This window comes from Balaenoptera musculus, chromosome 8 (genome assembly GCF_009873245.2).
Source record: "Balaenoptera musculus isolate JJ_BM4_2016_0621 chromosome 8, mBalMus1.pri.v3, whole genome shotgun sequence".
NCBI lineage: Eukaryota > Metazoa > Chordata > Mammalia > Artiodactyla > Balaenopteridae > Balaenoptera > Balaenoptera musculus.
In genome coordinates, this window is record NC_045792.1 from 21,500,677 (window position 1) to 21,518,151 (window position 17,475).

General features: G+C 34.1%; 1 protein-coding gene across 3 annotated transcripts in view; it reads right to left on the reverse strand.

The window, feature by feature from the left end:
* Window positions 1–17,475, reverse strand: part of ARHGAP20 (Rho GTPase activating protein 20) — a 140,181-nt gene that overhangs the window by 22,835 nt on the left and 99,871 nt on the right. For 2 of the 3 annotated variants that reach the window (XM_036862206.1, XM_036862205.1), the window contains exons 5-9: window positions 16,579–16,620; window positions 15,575–15,659; window positions 12,422–12,499; window positions 8,079–8,145; window positions 5,516–5,704 (exon numbers count right to left, since the gene is read on the reverse strand). In XM_036862206.1, the coding sequence (XP_036718101.1) occupies window positions 5,516–5,704; window positions 8,079–8,145; window positions 12,422–12,499; window positions 15,575–15,659; window positions 16,579–16,620 (461 nt within the window). The remainder of the gene's footprint in view (window positions 1–5,515; window positions 5,705–8,078; window positions 8,146–12,421; window positions 12,500–15,574; window positions 15,660–16,578; window positions 16,621–17,475) is intronic. The other variant, XM_036862207.1, reaches the window with a different exon arrangement.

Here is a 17,475-nt window from a genome sequence, read left to right on the forward strand (position 1 = left end):
ACAGACCTAAAGGTAGAAATAAACAGCAATAAATAATAGTAGAGGACCTTGATAACCCATTTACATAAATGGATAGATCAGACAGAAAACAGTAAGAAAACATCGGCCTTAAATGACAAGTTAAATCAGATGAACTTAAGGTATACATACACACACGCAAAACATTCCATCCAAAAGCAACAGAACATACATTTTTCTCAAGTGCACATGGAACATTCTTCAGGATAGATCATACGTTAGGCCACAAAACAAGTCTTAAAAAATTTAAGAAGGATGAAATCATATCAAACATTTCTTCTGACCACAATGGTATGAAACTAGAAATCAATTACATGAGAAAACTGGAATATTCACAAATATGTGGAGATTAAACAACATGTTACTGTTAACAACCTATGGGTCAATGAAAGAATCAAAAGTGAAATAGAAAAATACCTTGAGACAAATGAAAATGGAAATATTATATACAAAACTTATGGATGCAGCAGAAGAAGTTCTAAGAGAGAAGTTCATATCAATAAATGCCTACTTCAAGAAACAAAAAAACTCAAGTACACAACTTAACTTTACATCTCAAGGAACTAAAAGAACAAACTAAGCCCAAAGTTACTAGAAGGAAGGAAATAACAAATATTAGAGCAGCAGTAAATGTAATAGAGACTAAAAGACAGTAGAAGAGATCAATGAAACTAAGAGCTGGTTCTTTGAAAAAATGAACAAAATTGATAAACCTTTAGCCAGACTCAATAAGAAAGAGCTAAAGTAAATAAAATCAGAAATAAAAGAGATGTTACAACTGATACCACAGAAATATACAGGATCATAAGAGACTACTATGAACAATTACATGCCAACAGATTGGACAACCTAGAAGAAATGGATAAATTCTTAGAAACATACAAACTTCTAAGACTGAATATGAAGAAATAGAAAATCTGAACAGATTGATTATTGATAGGGAGACTGAATCAGTAATTTAAAAACTCCCTATAAACAAAAGTCCAGGACCTGACAGCTTCACTGGTAAATTCTACCAAACATTCAAAGAAGAATTAATACCAATGCTTCTCGAAGTCTTCCAAAAAACAGATTCTAAAGTCATTTTACAAGGCCAGCATTACTCTGATACCAAACCAGACAAGGAAACCACAAGAAAAGAAAATTATAGGCCAATATCTCTGATGAACATATAGGCAAAAATTCTCAAAAGAATATCATCAAACTGAATTCAACAACACATTAAAAGAATCATATGTCATGATCAAGTTGGATTTATTCTAGGGATACAAGGATGGTTCATATTCTGCAAATCAATCAACATGATACACCGCATTAACAAAACAGAAGATAAAAATCATATGATCATTTCAATAGATAAAGAAAATACTTAATAAAGTTCAACATTCATTTATGATTAAAAAATCTCAAGATAGTGGGAACAGAGGAAATGTAACTCAACATAATAAAGGTCATATATGACAGCTAACATCATACTCAATGGTGAAAAGTCAAAAGTTTTTCCTCTAAGATCAGAAACAAGACAAGGATGTCCATTCTCACCATTTTTATTCAACACAGTATTGGAAGTCCTAGACAAAACAAGTAGGCAAGAAAAAGAAATAAAAGATATCCAAATTGGAAAGGAAAAAGTAAAACTGTCACTATTTGCAGATGACATAATACTATATACAGAAAACTCTAAAGACTTCACCAAAAAAACTTTTAGAACTGCTAAATGAATTCAGTCAATTTGCAAGATATAAGATCAATATATAGATATCTGTTGTGTTTCTATACACTGATAACAAACTATCAGAAAGAGAATTTAAGAAAATAAGCCCATTTATAATTACACCACAAAGAATAAAATACCTAGGAATAAATTTAACCAAGAAGCTGAAAGACCTGTTCACTGCAAACTATAAGGCACTGATGAAAGAAATTGAAGAAGACACAAATAAATGGAAAGACATTCCATGCTCATGGACTGGAAAAATTAATATTGTTAGGATCTCCATACTATCCAAAGCAGTCAATAGACTCAGTGCAATCCCTATCAAAATTCCAATGGCAGTTTTCACAGTAATAGAACAATTCTAAAATTTGTATAGCACCACAAAAGACCCCAAATGGACAAAGCGATCTTGAGAAGGAAGAACAAAGCTGGAGGCATCATGCTTCCTAATTTCAAACTATATTATAAAGCTATAGTGATCAAAACAGTATGATATTGGCATAAAAACAGATACACAGATCAATGGAACAGAATAGAGAGCCCAGAAATAAACACATGCACTTATGGTCAATTAATTTATGACAAAGGAGCCAAGAACATATAATGAGGAGAGAATAGTTTCTTCAATAAGTGGTGTTGGGAAAACTGGACAGCAACATGCAAAACATGTAACTGGACCACACATACACAAAAATTAACTCAAAATGGATCAAGACTTGAATGTAAGAACTGAAATTATAAAACTCCTCAAAGGAAACATGAGGGTAAGCTACTTGCCACTGGTCTTGGCAATGATTTTTTGGATTTTACACCAAAAACAAAGGCAACAAAAGCAAAAATAAACAAAAGACTACATCAAACTAAAAAGCCCCTGCACAGCAAAGGAACCCATCAACAAAATAAAAAAATCCACTTACTGAATGGGGGAAAATATTTGCAAATCATGTATCTGATAAGGGGTTAACATCCAAAATATATAAAGAACTCATACAACTCAATAGCAAAAAACCAAACAACTTGATTAAAAAAATGGGCAGAGGACCTGAAAAGACATTTTTCCAAAGAGGAAATGCAGATGGCCAATAGGCATATGAAAAGATGCTCAACATCACTAATCATTAGGGAAATGCAAATCAAAACCACAATGAGATATCAACTCACACCTGTTCAAATGGCTATTATCAAAATGACAAGTGTTGGTGAAGATGTGGAGAAAGGGAAACCTCATGTGCACTGTTGATGGGAATGTAATTTGGTGCAGCCACTATGGAAAACAGTATGGAGGTTCCTCAAAAAACTAAAAATAGTACAACCATAGGATGCAGCATATCCATTTCTGGGTAATTATCTGAAGAAAACGAAAACACTAATTTGACATTTAAGACATTTAAGGGACAAGTCATGTCAAGCTACTTTTACCCTTCTCCTCCTGTCTAAAGTTAAAACAAGAAGCGAGATCTCCATTTCCATAAAAACTTATAGCAGATGTATTTCCTGGGCTCAAACTACAGTTCCAGCAGTATTTACCAACCTTAATGCAAGTGAAAAGAATTTTCTATGTTTCAAAATCATTTGTGCAACTGAACTGTGCAAAAAGAAATTTCCATATTCCAAAATCCTTTAACTTCCACCTAACCTTCAATTGGAAGTGATTAATTTGCAATGAAATGACATGCCAAAAGGCAAATATCAAAGGAAGAATCTAACAAAGTTCTACAAATGCCTCCAAAGAGAGGAATATGCTCAATTAAAATTATATACTTGTAGAATGATATATTAGTATTTGGCAGTACCTATCTGTGTGAAAAGATATTTTCAAAGATCATGAAATATATAAAATCTCATTACAGATCAGAACGTTTTGCATTCAGTTATTATCATAGGAATACTAATTTTGAACCCCAATTAAGCAAAATGTTATTTCCAAAAAAGAATTCAATGCTTCTCATTAGTATATCTGTACTACATAAAACGGTACTCAATTACTACTACATATTGAATATCATCAGTGAAAAATTTGTAGAAATTTGTTTTCTCTCGTTATGTAAGTACCTACGTAATAGCCTCAATTTTGTCTGCTGACTTGAAAATTTTACTACCTGGTCCCTTACAGAGAAAGTCTGTTGATCCCTGATCTAAGTCAGTGGTTTCCAAAGCAGTTGTTCACTAAAATCCCCTGTATTAAAAAAATACAAAACTGGTTCATCTGTTAATTTTTTAGCTACACAGGTAGGTTGTCACCATTGGTCTATAGTCACTCCATCCCTGATCCCATTTATCATGAATCATCTTACAGCTGCAACCATTATTATCTTAACTTTTAACAGAGAGAAACAGAGGATTAATAAGTAGAGGATGCCTACAATTTAATAAGCAGATTGCTGGCAAAACTGGGTAAAACCCTTAGGATTCTTGATCTCTGATTATTTTGGTCCAATTAATTAAAATACATTTATTTTATTTTATTGACAAGGGACCCAGAGAAACAATTTTGAAAAACATGAGTATAAAGGTAGAAGAGTAAAATATTATTCTCCTCAGCTTAATTATAAAGGCAACATTCCCTTTATATCTTTAATGAATACTAACAACAGACCTATTAATAAGTTAATTCAACAAATATTTATTGGATGCTTTTTTATATATATGCAGACACTGTTCCAGGTGCTGGGAATATAGCAGTAAACAAAACAGACCAAACTCTCTGCCTTCATGGAGCTCACATTTTAGTGGATGGAAAACTATAACATCTCTATAATACCCCTCCCAAATGGTCCAAAGATGTGAGTAAATAGCCTTAGGGTTCAAAACCTCGATTTACCCGCCATAGGAGAGAGGAGGACTAGTGCAAATGCAAGATAAGTTTTTATAGTTGGTGTTAGCAAGATTAGGGAGTCCTGACCAATGACTTCAATAAAGTATAAAGTGTGAGGCTAGGTCATCAACAGAAAGTGACAGGGTTGGACATGCATGTGTGGGGGGATGAGTATAAAACAATGGCCACTGTTCACTGGGTCCCCCAGTTTGTTCAAACTGACAAAAGCAGCTACAAAAATTCAGCATCAATTTTCTACTACCCCACTCACACTTTTTGGTGTGATATATTTCCTTCTATTTTCTACACAATCTATTCTCAGACTGAGGGCGTAAAGCTCAAACTTGGGTTAGGGTAATTAATGATGGTCCTCCTATGTTGAATATCACTTTTATCATTCTGGAGTCTTTATTATGGTGTGGGTAAGGGATGGTTACGTTCACAGGGATCAGAATAGATTAGTAGACAAAGGAGAGATTTCTGTGGAAATCATCTTAATCTTAACATACTTACCAGTACCAGGATCCAGGTAGGGCATCAGAGTCTCCTGACACCCATCACTGACAGCCTCCTTTTTATAATGTGACCATTTAGGGGAAACACACAATGCAATGTATTACAGTACAAAGAAAGCATTGAAGCACCTGCGGCACTGCCTGGTGCCTTTGACTCTGCAGTGGGCATAGGTTAAAGGGGAAAGAAAAGTGAAGAAAGAAGGAACAGACTCTACTGCAGTCAGTAACTGCTGATTACAAGTCAGTCACTCCTACTGCTGATTTATAAAACCATCTTCTAAAACTCCATCTTTCCTTTCAAAACACTTAGCAAATTCAAAAGAAAAAATACTTCATCTGGCTGGAAGTTTAGGTCTTTGTCTGTATAAAGGCAAATAACTTTGAAAACTTTGCTTTCAGGAATGAAAAGTTTTGCTAAAAAAAGGCTCTATGAGGGAGGAGAAAACTCACCACTCAGCTGCTGGGCCACAGCCAGGCGGCTGGGCTTCAGGATGAACTGGCATTGCATCTCTCGGGGCAGCTGTTCCATGAGGAAGGGCTCTTGGAAGTTGGAAGGTGTGGGGGAATCCTTTGATCCCTGCGTCAGGAGTGCAGTGTCTCGAAGATGGCTCATTTTAATTCCATAGGGATATTCATGCCCTACACAGAGAAAAAATCTAAACATAGACTTTAGGCTGACTGACACCAAGAGCGTGTGTGCTACATACTGGAATGTACTGCAATTTGCTCCTGGGACTTTTGGTATAAAGAATCCTTTTTTTGACTTAATGATCACCATGCACACTCTTACAGTTGGAGACCAGTGCATAATGCAGCAGCCCAACCAGAGTAGTCTTTTTTTTTTTTTTTGGAGAGGGGAGAAAAAAAACCAAAGAGGAAAAAAATCTTTAAAGAATATCTTGTTTGGGAATGCACAGATTGTCTGTAAGTTGCATAATGTTGACTTTTCCTATGTTCACATCTGAGAGTATTTAAAGGTATTCTAGTTTCTCCTTTGACACTAACTATATTTGTAAATCTTCAGCCAATCCTTGACCTCCGATTTAAAATATTTACCCTACCTATCACACAGCTTCATAAGGATCAAATAAGTAAACATTAGTAGTTAATATTATTTAAATAATAAGGGCAGAAAACTATATATTTCAAGCATCACTATTATTACTATTATTCAACACAAGGTATCTTTCTGAAAAAGACATTTTATACTGTTTACTAGTTATATAATTAGAGTTACCCAAGACTCATTAGGACTGGTTTGTTTGATTTACGCTTCCCTCCCACCACTGCCCTCTGAGGTTGTTATTCATAGGCAATAATTAGAAGGAAGACAGCAGGGTATTAGAAAAAGAGACAAGATTCAAAAAGGAATTTTCAAACTAGAAAAACTAAACCCTGGACATCTGACTGCAACATGATTTTTTGCTCTTTAGTACTCTTAAGTAATTGCATTTTTTAAATTAATCCTCATGTACCATTATGCCGTAGACTTAGTTTACATTTTAAAGAGGGTAAATTCTCTTCTATTCCTGATTTATCACTGAATGTAATTCAGTGAACTCTTCCGTTTCCTTTCCATCTGGCATAGGCATACAATGTCAATATTCCATTAACATCAAGTACTACAGCAACTTTCAGGGATTAAGGCAAAAAAAGGACTTCTATGACAGCAATAAAGCAAAATCAATTTATCAAAATAGCCAATAGCTAATCTACAATTAAAGTTTGCAAGGCATGTTAAAATATGCAATGGAGAATTGTTGCTAAGTAACAATCATGTCCCGTGTCCCATGTATTTTTTTTTTCCATGTATTTTTTTAGTGAGAGTTAGAAATGAGCTTGAAGCTGTTTAAGTCTGAGAGTTACCATCTATATAGTTTTAATTAAATTAATATATTTTATTAAAACAATTATTTTATGTACTCATTCGGTTTTTAAACACAGCTTTAATTGTTGCTCATTGACTTTTACAAAAATGACAACATTAAGAAACTGGCAATGCAGTGAATTTTGTCCCCAGCCATGTGCACAATGACTTGCTTTACTTTAAGTCTGAGAATATACATTTCATAGAAAAGTTTGGTTTTAGATTATTCAGATTATTTGAAACCTGAATTACACGGTAGTGATCTCACAGGTAAATGAAAGGATTCCATGAGATAACTCATATGATATGCTTTGCCCAATTCTGGCAGGATAGTAAGCATTTAAAAATTATTAACAGAAATCATCATCATCACCATCAATCATCAATGTCATCATCTCAGGATCTGCTACAGATACTGTCCCTTATTGTAATTGGTTTATTTCTGTTAACCACACTGAATGGCCTCACTGATCAAGAATATTTTTTAGCTAAATGATTTAAATAAGGTGAAGATGTAACCTATTTACCAATAATTCTTCAAAACAAATGCTGGAAAATTTGGCTAGAGAAATAGCAAAGTAGTTAGTAAAGTAGTAGTTATTGCTAAGTTAGTCAGTGAAGACTAACTAAGAATCTAAATGGTTTAATTTCATTGTCTTTATGATGGCTAGGAAAGTGCTGGGCGCAGGGCAGGTGTTAAATACTCACTGATATTGATAGATTGAGGCATGATTGGATTATAGATAGTCTTCCATAGAGACAAGTAGTAGGTAGGAAAGGGAACAGGGAATTCAAAAACTAAATATGAAAAATAAATATATAGGGAAAAAGGAATACCAATACATATTGCTTTATTTTAGAAAAAAATTTAAAAAGGTTGACAAGATAGTGCTTTTGTAAAGTGAAAAAGAAAGAAGAAAATTTACATTTCTCTTCCCAACTATACCATTAGCTTCTTGAATGAAGAGATATTATTTGTCTGGCACATAGGAAATATTTGATATTTATTAAATTAATACATGAATATTATAGAAGATTAATATTTAATAGTATTGAAATTTAGGACCATATGACCAATTCTCTGAGACATTTAGAATTATAATTAAAACACAATCAATCCTACCTTATATTTTCATAGAAACTTACCAATAAGTGGGTATGGTGCCTCTTCTTTGCCAGAATTGACCCATAACTGGTACTCTCTCTCAGAGCCCTTGGAGATAAAATAATTAACTATAATTCTTTCACATTTGGTAAATGAATGAGGATACTTTTTTTTTTTGGCAATTTTATGTTTTGCAAAAAAGAAAAACCAGGGACAATATAAATGCTTTTCAGGTTCATGGGGGTGGATATGGCCTTTGAAGATGGCAGTGCTGATTCCTACAAACCATCTCTCCCTCTCTAATCTCCAACAGAGGACTAAGGAATCCTGCCCTTTTTCCCTAGGGATGACTAGGGATTCATGAACTGCAATAGAATCAGGCCCTCACTATTATGGGTAGCCCACAGAATATGAAATCATATATATGCCTTTTTACAAAGTAAGCAGAAACTTCCTGGTTTTCTAAAAGATAAATCTATCTTCTTCAGAGTCCTGCCTTCTGCTATCTCTAAACTTCTCAGAGAATATTGGACTTAATCTCCAACATGTCCCTGCAAAGACAACCTTGTTATCCAGAAAGCCACTACACTGCTGTGTCTGTGATGAAAAAGTAAAGTCTCAAAGGCTGATTATTAGCTTAGCTGCTTCTGAGTGGAAGAAGAATGACCAACGGGCTTTGAGGAGAGGAGATAGGTAGCTGGCACAATCCACACTGGTTTTATTTTGGGCAAGTCCAGGCCTAGGGACAGAAGGGACAAGAATTCTGTCTAGAGAATAGGCCCAGTTATGGGGAACAATGAAACTGTTCACTAGCGGAATTACAACCCAGCAATATTGAAACTCCCACTTGAAAGAAATAATACTAAATTATACAGACTTTGCTGTATCCTCCAGAAGATAAAGCAAAAATGTTTTAAATGAAATTACAACAGACTGACAATATTTAATATTCTTGCCTTTATCTTCTGATTAAAAATCAGGACCTTGACCTTATAATGGAGGGTCCTGGCTAGGAGATTACCCCTCTCAATACCCTCCCCTACTCTGTCACTTTCTTCACTATCCTCTGGTCAAAAAATTTTTATTGCAAAGAGGAAGAGCAATCTAATAATGATCATTTCTTTTTTTTGTAGTGTCTGAAAACACCTTAATAATCCCTTAGAACAGTACAACCAAACAGCCTCAATTCCTAATTATATTGAACAGAAATATTTTTGGTATGATGAGATTTAATCACTTTATCCAAAAGGAAAGCATAAATAAGAAAATGAGTCATGTCATTAATTAATCTCCCTTCCCTTAAACTACTCATTCTCTTCCAATGTATAATTATATAAGCTTAGAAATCAATGCAGAGGTGCCTGCTTTATTCAGTGCATATATATTTATTTACATCTTAAATATATTATTAAATTTCACTAAAATAAATCAGATTTATTATTCTAAATTGTGGTTGCCCTGAGTTCTTAAGGGCTTATAATAGCAATGTGTAAAAGCAAACTGAAATACAGTTAAGACTATGGCATATCTTAAATATATGTTATGTCACATCTTAGTAACACCATGTTTTCATACTTATAGAGAATCTCACTCAAGAAATGGTGTTGTTCAAGTGCTTCCTTTAGTTCCATCCTTCTGAAAGTCATTCCCTTTAATACAAGTACCTACTGTGTGGTTTTTATATACTGGTAGGGAGGACATGAGAACTTTCTGATTCTTTTTCCCTACCTCATCCTCAAACATTCCAATCTTCCCTATTAATAAAATTTCGAAAACTCACCATTGCCGCATGAAACAGAAAGAAGCAGAAGCTAAAAGCAAAACTGGGGAAAATGTGGTGTCCATACTAAAAATCTTTAAATCCATGATCTAATTCAAAGCTTACTTTTAAATTTACAGATTCAATAGGAGGTACCATCTATCTTATCCTCTGGACCTGCAGCCAGTGAATATGGTTATTAGCTATATGTTCTTTATGTAAAAATTCTACTGTAGAGCAAATCCTTCAGAATTCATCATCCTAAGACTGACTGACTCTTGGGATAAGTGAATAATTAGGTAAGAAGGAAGAACCAGGAGAGGAGATAGGGAAAGAATAGTCATATAGTGACAAGTGAGAAGGGGGAAAGGAAGTTGAAAGGAGAATTTTATACCAAAAAACCCCCTAACTGTATATGTATAGCATATAAAATTAAAATGCATATTATTATCACTCTAAAATTATAGTCTAATCTTATTATGCTTTTCAGTTCACACAGGTTATAAAATGGGAGTGGAAGAAGAGCACTCAATATTAAGCTAATATTAAGGCTTTACTGTCCTAGGCAAAAGACCTATACTCTGAAAATTATAAAACATTAATAAAAGAAACCGAACATGAGACAAATAAATGGAAAGATAACTCATGTTCATTGATTAGAAGGATTAATATTGTTAAAATGTCCATACTACCCAAAGCAACTGACATTTAATGCAATCCCTATCAAAATACCCATGACATTTTTCACAGAACTAGAACAAATAATCCTAAAATTTGTATGGAACCATGAAAGACCCCAAATAGCCAAAGCATTCTTGAGAAAAAAGAACAAAGCTGGAGGTATCATGCTCCCTGGCTTCAAATGATACTACAAAGCTACAGTAATCAAAACAGTATGATACTGGCACAAAAACAGACACATAGATTAATGCAACAGAATAGAGAACCCAGAAATAAACCCACATGTATATGGTCAATTAATCTACAACAAAGGAGGAAAAAATATACAATGGAGAAAATAAAGTCTCTTCAACAGTGGTATTGGGAAAACCAGACAGCTGCACATAAAAACTGAAATTAGAATATTTCCCCTACCATGTACAAAAATAAAGTCAAAATGGATTAAAGGCCTAAATGTTAAGACTGGAAACCATAAAACTCCTAGAAGAGAACACAGGCAGAACACTTTTTGACATAAACAGTAACAATATTTTTTGCATCTATCTCCCAAGGCAAAACAAATAAAAGCAAACATAAAGAAATGAGACCTAATTAAAGTAAAAGATTTTACAGAGCAAAGGAGACCACTGACAAAACAAGAAGACAACCTACAGAATGGCAGAAGATATTTGCAAATGATATGACCAACAAGGGGTTAATATCCAAAATGTTTAAACAGCTCATACAACTCAATATCAAAAAAACAAACAATCCAATCCCAAAATGGCAGAAGACCTGAATAGACATTTTTCCAAAGACGATTTACAGATGGCTAGCTAACAGGCACATGAAAAGATGCTCAACATCACTAATTATCAGAGAAATGCAAATCAAAACAATGAGATATTACCTCACACCTTTAAGAATGGCTATCATCAAAACAACCACAAGTAACAAATATTTTCAAGGATGTAGATAAAAAGGAACCCTTGTACACTGTTGGTGAGAATGTAAATTGGTGCAGCCCTTGTGGAAAATAGTATGGAGGTTCCTCAAAAAACTAAAAATAGAATTACCATAAGATCCAGCTATTCCACTCCCGGGAATATATCCAAAGAAAACAAAAACACTAATTTGAAAAGATACACGCACCCCAATGTTCACAGTGGCATTATTTATAATATCCAAGATATTGAAGCAACCCAAGAGTCGATCAACAGATAAATGGATGAAGAATATGTGGTGTGTGTGTGTATTTGTGTGTGTGTGTGTGTGTGTGTGTGTATGTATAGTGGAATACTACTCAGCCATAAATAAGAATAAAAATTTTGTCATTTGCAACAACATGGATAGACTAGAGAAAGACAAATACTGTATGTATTCATTTATATGTAGATTCTAAAAAATAAAACAAACAAACAGATATAACAAAACAGAAACAGACATACAGAGAACTAGTGTTACCAGTGAGTTGTAGGGTAGGAGGAAGGGCAAGATAGGTGAAGGGGATTATGAGGTAAAAACTACTAGGTATAAAATAAATAAGATACATGGATGTAATGTACAGCACAGGGAATATAGACAATATTTTATAATAACTTTATATGCAGTATAATCTATAAAAACATCAAATCACTATGTTGTACACCTGAAACTATTAGGTTGGCCAAAATGTTAGTTTGGGTTTTTCCATACGATGTTACTGAAAAAATCAAACACACTTTTTGGCCAACCCAATAATGTTGTAATTCAACTACACTTCAGTTAAAAACAAAACAAAACAAAACAAAATCAAACCCTCAAAAAGAATAAAAAACTTTACTGTCCTTATTTTCTACATTCTGGGGACAAAATATGACTGGTATCTCTAATAATCAGCTGTCTTATGATGGAAGGGATAATATTTATAAGAATCAAAGTATCAAAGTTTGTTTTTAATTAAGAATATCTAGCAGAGTAACTTACAGTTATCCCTAACATTGGCAGTGACATGTTGATAACTTCATTTGCTGTATCTGAATTCGTTACTGTTATAGTTTTAGACTGTGGAAAAAAAAGAAATAAGAAATACAGCTATAAATAAAGAATTTTAAAACAGGTGAACAAATAATTATTGTTAAATGATTATCCATAGGCAAATCCTGATTTCAAGTGTTGACAGAGTAAAGCACAACTTAAGACGAACACAAACCCTTGATAATTTACTTTCATTACATTATATATTATGCCTTTTAATAAAACATCTCTTCCTCTTAAAATAAAGAATATATGACTCAAAAATATAAGAACTTAAGCCAGAAATAAAAAGAATAAATATATTTCAGAGAGACAGGACCACCCTCCCAATCAAACAAACAAAAAAAATCAGTGAGGTTGGTCCTCTGCATCATGTCCATGACTATTTCCATTAAGCATTGTGCAGTAAAAAAGGGAGAACATTAGATTACTTTCTATTTCTTTCTGAGTACTGTTTTCACAGTGTGGGTTTTCATTTCTTTGTATGGTAAAGTCAGTTCAGGTAAAATCGGAATAAGAAATGGTTACAAAAGACATCTTTAAAAAACCCCCACTATTTATTGAGCACTTTCTGTATGTCAGGCACTGTGGCTGCTGAGATTTTCATTGTTGAAATCTGTAGAGGCCTTAAAACCAATGAGCCTAGCAAACAAATGGAAAATTTTAGAAAGCTCAATTCTGTTACCAACTCTGCCACTGAATAGGGTATCTATAATAACCCCGTGCTAAATGCTAAACTACATTGAGAAATTACTATTTAAAAATAAAGAGTTCACAAGAAAGAGAAATGGAATTAACGAGATTCCGAGATATCTACAGAGTTCACTGAACTCTAAATAGACATTATTTAAATATAAGACAATGCTATGCTATCAAAAAAGAAATATTGGGAGTTTGGGACTGACGTGTACACACTGCTATATTTAAAATAGATAACCAGCAAGGACCTACTGTATAGCACAAGGAACTCTGCCCAATACTCTGTAATAACCTAAACGAGAAAAGAATTTGAAAAGGTATAGATACATGTATATGTACTGTGTAACTGAATCACTTTGCTGTACACCTGAAACTAACACAACATTGTTAATCAACTATACTCCAAAATAAAATAAAAATTAAAAAAAATATTTACTATGCACATAGGGTAGGTTTTACATATTATAATTATTGGATAAGTGAGCAATTAATGCTGTGTCCCTGATAAGGCTTAAATGGCACAAATAAGTAACATAAACGGAAAAAAAATGATCTAAAAATAAAGCTAAGCTAAATCTACTGATAACTCATCACTTATCTCTCCATTACAGTATTTATTCTCTATAAGCCTATTACTTGACATGACAAATTGCCTCAAGTTTGTTAACTGATTTCAAATGGTGTTCCTTATAGCTCCAAGGATTAAGCAAAAGTATCTCAGAAATGAACAGGGAAGGCTCAGTGTTTGTCTTCTACCAGAATGGCAGAGATGTTTTACATACTGGGCTTTAACTTGAGATAAAATATCATGAAAGGCTTCTGCTTTTTTCTTTTGAGTCTGAAAACCCTTTCATTTAATTTAAAGAAACACTCTATAAAGTCTTTTGTAAGGTGAAGGATCTATCCTGTAATACTAATAATCACTCCCAATGTACCTGGTTTCTAAGATAATGATTTTTCTTAATATTAGGTGTATATGTTCAAAATAATAATTATAGGATGTGTTTTTTTTTTCCTGCATGCCTCTCGGGTAGACAAAACAAATGAATTTTAGCAGATAAGTGTTCTTTGCCTAGTAAACAAATAAAATAAAGAGACAAAACTGAGAATGTGGCTATTTTTTTCCCATATTAGCAGAATTCACTAACAGGTTGTGCATAACTAGAGGCCAAGGATAAAGAATGCTTCTCATACATGCACTGCTGTTTGGGGGGAATCACTCTGCAAGCAGGGCTCCCTGAAAGGAGACTCTTGCCACAGAACAACTTCAGAGAGCAAAGGACCGTGTGTCATAGCATCATGGACTTTAACCAGGGTACCAGTGATAAAACAGAGCACCCAATTCAACCACATCTCGTCTTCTTTTCCAAAACCAGTCCTTTCTCAAACACACACTTTCCATACACTCAAAGTGTTGGAAAAAATTCAAGGGTTTTTCCATGAAAATCCTGAACGTAACCAACTGCCATAACAACTGAATCAAAGCTGGCAGAAAAACAGTGGTGATTTTTTCCTCTTTACTTTACGACAGAAGATGTCTGTAGTCTCATAGCATACACATTTGAGCATTTCCCTCGGGCAGTGACATCTAGCACTCATGTTAGAACATTTGCATGACTTTTGCCCAAAACACAGCTGTTTTGTACTACATATTTTTCCACACACAAAACTATTCTGTGTGATCTAGGGCTGCTATGAAGTGTGGCAAACCACAGTATCATAAAAATATTCATTTCCACTTTGTGCATCATTGATAACATCTTGGCATGATATTTCAGTCATAAAATTCCACATAATAACTAGGGCTAAACAAACTTAATTTTTATTGATCAAAATGATAAAAACCATGAGGTAGAATATGCTGATCCATTAAAAACGTTCTCTCTCCCAGCTCATCCATTTATTAACCTGAGGAATTCAATACTTGAATGAAGAACTTTCCAAAGTTCTTCAAAGAATGAAGAACTTTCCAAAACCCACTCTCTACTTAAGAAGTGACAAGTTGGAAAAAATTGCTTAATACTAATAGGAAATATCTCCTTGTGGAAATGTCTTTACTACAAGCCTCTGCAGCTGCTACTGAAGGGATCCAGAGAAACATTAATGCCAGAGGGAGGAAAGAGACATCTGACAGGCAATAATCTTTCCAAGTGTAAATGTTAAATACTGTAATTAATATGAATTTCTCTTGCTTCATTTTCTCTAGGGTTACTTTTCATATGAACAAAGATACACAGATACCCCAGAAAATGCACTTTCTCATAATGGTATTTCTAAATGCCTACCTTCCACAGCACATACACAGACTGTCTGTCTGTCCGCCTGCCTGTCTCTCTTTTTATTCATGGTGTACTGCCTTATGCAGGGACTTGGAATTTAATTTTCTGGCTTAGAAACACTTACATAGGCACAATTCCCAATGTCCTTGGCGAAGATTTTGAGGGGAATGCTCTTCGGGTAGTCCTTCTCTTTCTCTAGATTGATGTATCTAATCAAATGCAACAACAACCCAAAACAACACTGAGTCAGATGGATTTTGCCAATGGCTTATTTTTAAATCAATCTATTTTGCTATTATTTTCAATATACTTATATGCTATTTTTAAAAAGACAGATGGAGAGACTCAGCAAAGTCAGATTACATTATGGGTTGGAAGAGAATTTTAAAAAATTCTCAGGACATTAGGCATGGGCACAAAAAAGAAGAGGAGATCCATTTCAACTGAGGCTTGAGAAGTACAGTCGGGTTAAGGCACCTCTGGGTGGTGTTTTTATCCTCAAAGCTTCCCTACCTTCTCTGGACAGGCCCAGAATCTTAGTGATAAGTACAGGAGCATATATAATACTTTACTAGACCAAACCAAAACAATGGCCTTTTATTTCTCATTGAGCTCTCCAGTGCAGTATATATCTTGGTCGTCTCCATGCTTGGGAAGGGAGAGCAGGGAAGGACTATGGGAATAAGAGATGAACCTCAATTGACCATTTTAGTCTGAATGCTCAAAGGTAGGGAAAATAATTGAATTTTGAGGTCCTCAGCAGAAAACCTCCATGTATGGAAACTTAATACATGCTTTGAGGAAACTGTTAGCTCCACATGGTAGGCTGGAGACACCGAAAGAGATGGGAGAGATTACTGACTAATTTCTGTCTAGAATGATCTAACCAGACCTCAGTGTTCTCCTTCCTAGTAAGAAAGAAATACATGTAATGACAGAACATTATTTACAGTAAGTAGTTGTTAGTGTACAGTCTAAACAGCTTATTTTGAGGACAAATGAACAATTTCTACTAAGGCAAAGGGGGATAGTTTGGGGCACAATCTCTGCAGAGAAAAATTTAATTCATTCAACTACAACTTAAAGATTAAAAAATATATATATATATATAAATACTGGCAAAAATACCTCTGAAGGAGAGAGAGCCATCTGTCCTTCTGTTCTGGAGAACTACAATGAAAGAAAATGGGAGACAAAATTAAACCACATAAAATACTTATTTCTAACAAATTAAGATTGTCAATCCAAACGAAATATCAACAACCTGTTGTTATTGATGTGGGTGTACACAACTGCAACCCTGGCATGACTGTGTTCTGAAGAACCCTGAAGTGAAAATGTCCATTAGGCAGAACTACACAGTTAAGCGTAGTTTTATTAAAACCTCTTGGACAGATCCAAGACAGACCTACTTTCTTACTTTATGGCTCTTTTACAAGTGGTATCCAGATAGTGGAAAGCGTACTTGATTTGGAATCCAAACACCTTGTTTCAAAAATATATGCAAGATATATCATCATGGGCAAATCACTTAACATCGCTAAGCTTCGATTTCCACATCTGTAAAACTAGGCTAATTATCTCAGAGTGTTTTTGTAGTTTTAAGTGCCATGCAAATAGAAAATATGCTTCATTTGAGATTAAAGAGGTTAAGGAGAAATCTGGCACATCGATGGAAATATCTTGGCCCAGAAACCAGTTGGTTGTCAGGAAAAGAAACACTTATTTCTCTATACATATGGCAGAACTATAATTTAGCCAATGAGTTCATAGAACTTATTCTTAATTACTATAATCCTCTGATTAAGATCAATTCATTAACAACTAAATAACTATTATTAATTTTACTGCTGAAGTCACCGCTGCATTTAATTCTTAAAGTTAAAAATAAAGTTTATTTCTATATGGCCTTATTGCTCATTAGCTTTTAAAATCATGTTTCTAATCTTCTCAAAGAAGTTGGAAACCCTAGTTATTTTCTTGTTCCAGAAAAATATACTTAACAAATATTTGTAATTTGTTTCT